The sequence below is a fragment of the Pithys albifrons genome, chromosome 14, assembly GCF_047495875.1.
Source record: "Pithys albifrons albifrons isolate INPA30051 chromosome 14, PitAlb_v1, whole genome shotgun sequence".
In the NCBI taxonomy this organism is placed as follows: domain Eukaryota; kingdom Metazoa; phylum Chordata; class Aves; order Passeriformes; family Thamnophilidae; genus Pithys; species Pithys albifrons.
In genome coordinates this window covers 20,365,395-20,373,966 of record NC_092471.1, presented here as the reverse complement: position 1 = coordinate 20,373,966, position 8,572 = coordinate 20,365,395, and the positions used below count along the sequence as shown (strand labels likewise).

The 8,572-nt window shown below is 53.0% G+C and overlaps 1 protein-coding gene across 1 annotated transcript in view; it reads left to right on the top strand.

The window, feature by feature from the left end:
• The first annotated feature begins 594 nt into the window (after nucleotides 1-594).
• LOC139678375 (uncharacterized) overlaps nucleotides 595-8,572 on the top strand; it is a 28,485-nt gene continuing 20,507 nt past the window's right edge. The window contains exons 1-2 of the mRNA XM_071569158.1: nucleotides 595-820; nucleotides 7,598-7,654. Coding sequence (XP_071425259.1) covers nucleotides 595-820; nucleotides 7,598-7,654 — 283 coding nt within the window. The remainder of the gene's footprint in view (nucleotides 821-7,597; nucleotides 7,655-8,572) is intronic.

Here is an 8,572-nt window from a genome sequence, read left to right as displayed (position 1 = left end):
ACAATTCTCTGTAGCGAAGGTTTGGGTGGGATGTTACTAAAAGTTTTTCATCTCTGCAGTGACAGCAGCTTTGCCAGGAAGGTCTGGGGGGCACTTGTGTCCCCTCCCTGGAAGATTTAGGGTTATACAAACATCCATCAGAGAAGATCCCCCAGGATTCTGCACTCATGAGCTGGGAAAGGGGGGACTGGGGCCTCCATCCCCTCCCACTGGCTGGGCAGACCCCTGGAATTATTGACTGTAAAACCAGGGACAACATCTTGGTGTCCCAAGGCAAGAAGCATTGCCAGTATTTTAACCAGGGATGCCACTGGATCCAGCCAGAGCCTGGAATAATATCCTGGAATAAATATCCTGCCATGTGGAACTCCTGACAGAGGAGAAGAAAGGGCTCCAGCAGTTTGGATGCAAAGGCTTTTTCACTGGGCCCAGCACTGACTGGTGTACCCAGGGATGTCCTCACCTGCATCCAGGTGTTCACAGGGATGTCCTCACCTGCATCCAGGGATGTCCTCACCTGCATCCAGGGATGTCCTCACCTGCATCCAAGGTGTTCCCAGGGATGCCCTCACCTGCATCCAGGTGTTCGCAGGGATGTCCTCACCTGCATCCAGGGATGTCCTCACCTACATCCAGGTGTTCACAGGGATGTCCTCACCTGCATCCAGGGATGTCCTCACCTACATCCAGGTGTTCACAGGGATGTCCTCACCTGCATCCAAGTGTATCCAGGGATGTCCTCACCTGCATCCAGGTGTTCACAGGGATGTCCTCACCTACATCCAGGTGTTCACAGGGATGTCCTCACCTGCATCCAGGTGTATGCAGGGATGTCCTCACCTGCATCCAGGTGTTCACAGGGATGTCGTCACCTGCATCCAGGTGTATCCAGGGATGTCCTCACCTGCATCCAGGTGTGCACAGGGATGTCCTCACCTGCATCCAGGGATGTCCTCACCTACATCCAGGTGTACACAGGGATGTCTTCACCTGCATCCAGGTGTGCACAGGGATGTCCTCACCTGCATCCAGGTGTATCCAGGGATGTCCTCACCTGCATCCAGGTGTATCCAGGGATGCCCTCACCTGCATCCAGGCATACACAGGGATGTCCTTCCCTACAGCCAGGTGTACTCAGGGATGTCCTTTCCTGCATCCAGGTGTTCACAGAGATGCCCTCACCTGCATCCAGGTGTATCCAGGGATGTCCTCACCTGCATTCAGGTGTACCCAGGGATGTCTTCACCTGCATCCAGGTGTATCCAGGGATGTCCTCACCTGCATTCAGGTGTACCCAGGGATGTCCTCACCTGCATCCAGGTGTTCCCAGGGATGTCCTTCTCTGCATCCAGGTGTTCCCAGGGATGTCCTCACCTATATCCAGGTGTACACAGGGATGTCCTCCCCTACATCCAGGTGTTCCCAGGGATGTTCTTCTCCTGCATCCAGCTGTACTCAGGGATGTCCTTCCCAGCATCCAGGTGTTCCCAGGAATGTCCTCACCAGCATCCAGGTGTACACAGAGATGTTCTTCACCTGCCTCCAGGTGTACCCCATGTCCTTCCCTGCAGCCAGGTTCTTGCCCTGCCCTTGCCCCCTGGAGCCCTGCAGTGTGACCAAGCAGAGGGTGCTGCTCCCTCATTTCCTTATCTCTGACCTCCTGCTCTCCCTCTCCTCTGCCTGCCCAGCCCCTGCTCCTGGAGCTCCTGCCCTGGGCCTGGTCTGCCCTGGCATCTCCCTTGGCTTCCTGCAGGAAATGCCTGAGGGGGGGATAAGCCCAGCACCCAAATTTCTACATCTTTTCGTGTGATAAACAGCGTGGAGGACTCTGGCAGGCAACTGAACTACCCAAACAGGCTCTTGGTGACCTACCTGAAGGGAAGTTCTGGCCAGGTGTGGGTTGGTCTCTTCTCCCAGGCACTCAGCAATAGGACAAGGGGGCACGATGGGCTCAAGCTCTGCCAGGGGAAATTGAAGTTGGAGAGCAGAAAGAAATTCTTTGCAGAGAGAGTGCTCAGGGATTGGAATGGGCTGCCCAGAGAGGGGGTGGATTCCCCATCCCTGGAGGTTTTTCAGCTGAGCTTGGCCGTGGCACTGAGTGCCATGATCTGGTAAAGGGACTGGAGTTGGACCAAGGGTTGAACTTGATGATCTTGGAGGGCTTTTCCAACCCAATCCATTCTGTGATTTTGTGATTCTATGGATGTGGCACTGAGTGAGAATCCACCATGTCTTGATCCAACCATGTCTTGATCCAACCCTACTATGATCACCATGTCTTGATCCAACCATGTCTTGATCCAACCATATCTTGCTCCAACCCTACTGTGATCACCATGTCTTGATCCAACCATGTCTTGATCCAACCATATCTTGCTCCAACCCTACTGTGATCACCAGCCCAGGGCACTCTGTGCCCTGGGCTGGTGATCACAGTGGGGTTGGACCAAGGGTTGGACTTGATGATCTCGGAGGTCTTTTCCAACCCAATCCATTCCATGATTCTGTGATTCAGTGACTTCTGCACCCCAGTAACCTGTGAGGTTGTGGCTGCTCATGAGCAATTCCAGTAGTCCCAGACTGACACAGAACTCTGGAATAACAGAATGGTTTGGGTTGGGAGGGACCTTAAAGCCCACTCAGTGCCACCCCCTGCCATGAACAGGGACACCTCCCACCAGCCCAGGCTGCTCCAAGCCCTGTCCAGCCTGGCCTGGGACACTCCCAGGGATGAGGAAGTCACAACAACACTGAAATCTGCCTCGATGGGAATTTTAGCAGGAAGGAGACAGGGACAGGCTTGTCTCTCTCCCTTGGCTTTGCTCCTGGAGGTCCCTCATGTTTCCCAGGCTGGCTTTGCCCTCCCCTCACCTGCCTGCAAAGCTGCCAAGGAGATGTAACAGCAAAGCTTCATTTTGTTTCCTGTCATTGAAACAAAATCCTGGGCTTTTATTTTTTTTTGGTTGGTTCATTTGGTCCTTTTTTTCTTTTTTTTTTTTCCTTTCAAAGACTGGACTCCAATAAAATAAAAAAACAAGCTGTTTATTTAAATAATGGGTGGATGGGAGCCCAGTGACACCGATTTAAAGGGATTTAGCTCCAACCTCAAAGCCTGGGGTGCTGCAATTCTTTGATTAATTCTGCCCAAAGCAAAGGGGCACAAAGCCCCCTGCCCTTGCCCCTGGTCCTTTAAAGATGTGCTGCAGGGAGTGGGTTTCTGAGGGTGGGCAGAGGCAGGAGAGGTTGGACCAGAGAGTCTGATCCCTTGTGGTTATGGTGCTTTCCATCCATCTCCTGCCCCTTTTCTTCCCCAGGTGTCTCCTCCTGCCCATCTCCCTCTGGGCTTCCTCACCATCATCTGCTCATCTCTCCTCCCTCAGAAAGGTGAACCCAGAATTTGATACATTCAGAAATCAAATTAGACCCAAATGATGTTAAAGAGAAACTGCAAAGCTTTCTAATCATGCAAACCCAGCAGGGATTACCTGCCCTGGCCCCCCTACAAAGAGTCAGGCTGGAAACTCAGCCTATTCCATTAGGGAACAGGATCAGGAGGAGAGGATTTGTCAGCAGGCAGCAGCTCTGTGTCCTGACCTGACAGTGCCTGGGGGGGAGATTTCAGGCCAGGAAAACCCTGCTCTGCTTGAGTGAGTGCCACTCCAGGAGAATTCCCCCTCCACCTCAGTTTGGGGGTGATGCCAAACCCCCCAGAGCGTTGGGGTTTCTGTGTCGTGTTCAGTGAGAAGACCTTTTACAAGGGCTTGGAGTGACAGGACAAGGGGGAATGACTTCAAACTGAAAGGGAGCAGGATTGATGGGATGTTGGGGAGGAATTCCTGGCTGGGAGGGTGGGCAGGCCCTGGCACAGGTTGGGCAGAGCAGCTGTGGCTGCCCCGTCCCTGGGAGTGTCCAAGGCCAGGCTGGATGGGGCTTGGAGCAGCCTGGGCTGGTAGGAGGTGTCCCTGCCCATGGCAGGGGGTGGGATGAGATGGTCCTTGATGTCCCTTCCCTTGGAGCAGCCTGGGCTGGTGGGAGGTGTCCCTGCCCATGGCAGGGGTGGCACTGGATGAGCTTTAAGGTCCCCTCCAACTAAACCATCCTGAGATTCTCTGGGCCAATTTTGTCTAAATTAATTTTAGAAGGAGGACCTACTTACTTTTTCCATTAAAACAACATATTTTTACATTATTTGCAAGGATTCCTTCAGCTTTCTCCTTTTTTCTCTCCTCTTTGCCTTGGACTGTCCTCATCTCACCCTCCCCCTTTAAAACTCCTTTTATGCCTCTCCCAGTTTCACTGATTGGCTTTGGGCTGAGTTTAATTTTGCCTATTCCCCTCCCAAGCTGCCAGGACTGAGTTTGGGGCTTCACTCCACTCCCTGAAGGTGTATTTTTTATATGTTCTGTGGTGGTTTCCCCCTTGCCCCTTGCTGGGTGTGCCCCTCTGACTGCTGAGCCAGCACTTCATCCCTGCACCGGGCCAGCAGAGTCCCAGAGGGGGCTGGGTTGGAAGGGACCTTAAAGATCATCCCATCCCACCCCTGCCATGGCAGGGACACCTCCCACCAGCCCAGGTTGTTCCAAGCCCCGTCCAGTCTGGCCTTGGACACTCCCAGGGATGGGTCCTGTGCTGGTTTAAAGGGGAACCAGCAGGAGAAACGAACCCAACACACAAGAGATTGTAAGTCAGAGTTACAATTTAATAAAAATATTACAATAAATGCAATAGCACAAAGAGAAATTGGGTTTAACCCCCAAACCCAGCAGTGTAACCCACCCCCTGGGGCACAAACACAGGGGGGTTTGGTGGCCCCTGTGCTGAGCCCCACGTGGTTCCCCCGAGTCCAAAGGAAAAGGAAGGGACAAACCTGTTGGTGCAGATGATGGCACAGTCTGGTGGAGAGTGGGGGGCTCCTCCTGGCCAGGGGCTGCTCCTCCTCTGGATCCAGTGAGTGGTCCCAGAGGTCCCCAGACCCCAAGATTGTCTCCCCTCAGGTTTAGGTGGGAGCCCCCAGTGCCTCCCCCAGGGCAGGGAGTTCCACACTGGGGGATCTGACTCTGGGAGTCAGGGGGGATTTTGGAATGGTTGCTGGCCCCTGAGCAGAGCTGAGCCCTCAGGTGGGTGTGGAGGTGCCAAGGAGTCCCTGCAGGGCAGTTCTCCCAGCTCCTCTGCCAGGCTTCTTTCCCAGCCAGCTCCCAGCCTGAGGGCTCAGCTGTGCCCTGGGCAGCTGCTGCCAATGGGCCATTGGGAACAGTTGCTGGGCAATGGCCCAGAGGGTTTGGAATGCCCAGCTTTGGTCACACCCACACAGGGATAAACTGGTCCCAGTTTGCTGAACTGGGACACCAAGGCTCATTCCTTTGCCCTGTTGGCCATTCCATTGCCCTCCCTGGCAGACCCTTCATCAGCTGCTCCTCCAGGTCCCTTCCACCCACCTCCCCCAGCCCATCCCATTTCTTATTCCCTTCACAACTTTTCCACTTGACTGCTCACCCTTTTCCCCTTGTATTGTTAATGAAAGACCTTCCTCCTGAGCTGGACTCCCAGGGCCATCCAATTATTGTATTATTTATATGTTGAGAATGAACTCTTGAATCCCTTTCTGCTTTTCTCTGTCTCAATAAGCTTTTAATACCCAGTGGGAGTTAAACAATCCCCCTTTGGCTTTTGGGTTTCCTTAAAAGCCTCTTTGATGGCCTTTATCTAAAAGCCCTCAGGAAAATGTATTACCTGCTCTCCATTATCCACCACTTTGTTGACTTAACATAAGAGGAAGGGATTTTTCCCCCCTGTATTCCAAGCACAAAGGAGGGGTTTTAATTCTGCCTTTAATTATTATTTCAATTTGCCTCCTAAAAGGATCTTTGCAAACGTGCTCAGGTAAATCATTCCTTTGCTGGAAAAAAAATGCAAGTTTTGGGGTTAATTAAGGAGTGGTGTCAAATTTATCAGAAATGCAGGTTTAGGGTTAATTAAAACTGGTTGGGAATTCATCAGGCAGTACAGGAAATGGGGTTGAAAACCCCTTTTTTGGCAAGTGAAAAATGCGTTTCTCTCTGCAGCTCTCAAATGAAACATTTTAATTTCCCGTTTTCAAACAATATTTCAAGATTAAGTGTAATTTCAGCCTCCCTCTCCACATTGTATTAATGGGTTTCCAGGGAAAATTTCCTTTCAATAGCAACCAGCTAAAACCAGAGCCTGGATCCAGCCCCCTGTTCTCCCTCAGCAAAGCCAAAGGAATTAATAAAGCACTTGGGGCTGTTTCCAGACCTTCCCCTCCTCCTCTGACAGCAGCAAACAGCTTGTTTAGAGCATTTTGCAGCTCAGCTTTTCGGGGATGGCAACCAGGGGCTGTTCAGGATTCCAAGGAGCACAAAGGGGGGCTCCTTTGCCTCTCCAGGTGGAAAAAGCAGAGTGGAGCAATGGCTGTTGTGACTCCCAGGCTTGGTTTGCTCCAGAGTGTTCCTCATCTCAAGGGAAGGGATGCATTGGGTCATTGCCTTGTGCCTGAACCACCGGGATATCTCTGATTAGAAATGGTCCCCTTCAGAAAATTCCAGTTTCCTGCTGGTGTAAGGGCATCTCTGCCTGGAAGAGCAGGATGGGTTGGAGCTGGTGAACTTTTCCATGGATTAAGGGGAGTTTCAGTTTACTTTCTCCTTTGAAAATGCTTGGGAGGAGCTCAGCAGAGACACTTTGGAATAAAGCCCCAAACGTGGCTGAGCTCGTGGCACTTCCAAGGGAAATGCCCTGGAAATAATTTTTCATGGGATGGGTCCTGTGCTGGTTTAAAGGGAAACCAGCAGGAGAAACAAACCCAACACACAAGAGATCATAACTCAGAGTTACAATTTAATAACAATATTACCATAAATGCAATGGCACAAAGAGCAATTGGGTTTAACCCCCAAACCCAGCAGTGTAACCCACCCCCTGGGACACAAACACAGGGGGGTTTGGTGGCCCCTGTGCTGAGCCCCACGTGGTTCCTTCGAGTCCAAAGGAAAAGGAAGGGACAAATCTGTTGGTGCAGATGATGGCACAGTCTGGTGGAGAGTGGGGGGCTCCTCCTGGCCAGGGGCTGCTCCTCCTCTGGATCTGACAAGTGGTCCCAGAGGTCCCAAACCCCCAGATTGTCTCCCCTCAGGTTTGGGTGGGAGCCCCCAGTGCCTCCCCCAGGGCAGGGAGTTCCACACTGGGGGATCTGACTCTGGCACTCAGGGGGGATTTTGGAATGGTTGCTGGCCCATGGGCAGAGCTGAGCCCTCAGGTGGGTGTGGAGGTGCCAAGGAGTCCCTGCAGGGCAGTTCTCCCAGCTCCTCTGCCAGGCTTCTTTCCCAGCCAGCTCCCAGCCTGAGGGCTCAGCTGTGCCCTGGGCAGCTGCTGCCAATGGGCCACTGGGAACAGTTGCTGGGCAATGGCCCAGAGGGTTTAGAATGCCCAGCTTTGGTCACACCCACACAGGGATAAACTGGTCCCAGCTTGGTGAACTGGGACACCCTCCCAGCTGGGTGTCTTGGTGTGAGGGGAGGTCACCAGGGGTGCCTGGTGGTGGAGCAGGGAGCCTGACCCTCCCCTTGTCCTTCGTTTCCAGGTCCCGTTGCACGAGGCCAACTCTCCCGGCAGCTCTCCAGGCACTGCAGCCTTCCAGGTAAACCCACGGCAAGGGGTGTCCTGGGACAGGCCTGGGAGTGGGTGAGGGGCCAGTGAAGGAGGGCCCAGAGGATCTGAGTGCCAGCAGTGGCTTGTGCCACTCGGGAGCCCCAGGGCTTGGTGGCTCCTCGGTGGTTCCATCCCTTCCCCAACATGTCTAAGCTGGTGTGTTTGTGGGACAAAATGGGTTTGAGGCCAGAAGTGGAGCTGAATTAACACCTTTCAGTGAAGTCTTGGAAGTCTTCCCAAGTCCTGGGTGTTAATGTCTTCAAAATGTGAGCAGAGACAGCAACAAGTTGTACCAAAGGGTTTGGGTTGAATATTGGGAAAATTCCTACATGGAAAGGGCAGTGGTGGAGTCCCCATCCCTGAGAAGACTTAACAGCCATGTGGATGTGGCACTTGGGGACATGGGTCAGTGGTGGCCTTGGCAGTGCTGGGGGATGGTTGGACTCAATGCTCTTGGAGAGCTTTTCCAACCAAGTGATTCCACATTGGCCATTTGTGCCACCTCAGGTGTGTCTCACCTGGAAGTTCAACCTCCCCTCCCACTGCTCAGCCTGGGCTTGGCTCCCACCCCTACACAGGGACACTTTATCCAGCACATTCCTCAGCTTTTGGGAAAGGCCACACTCCAAACCCACAAACACTCAGTGCCCAAAGGACTGAACACTCCAAAAAGGAAATGAAAAGGGGGAAACTGCAGCTGGAAATGGAAGGGAGGTCTCCAGTGCAACTGGAATGTGGAAGGAAGGTCTCCACTGCAGCTGGAAATGGAAGGGAGGTCTCCAGTGCAGCTGGAAATGGAAGGGAGGTCTCCACTGCAGCTGGAAATGGAAGGGAGGTCTCCAGTGCAGCTGGAATGTGGAAGGGAGGTCTCCACTGCAGCTGGAAAGCAGAAGAGAGGTCTCCAGTG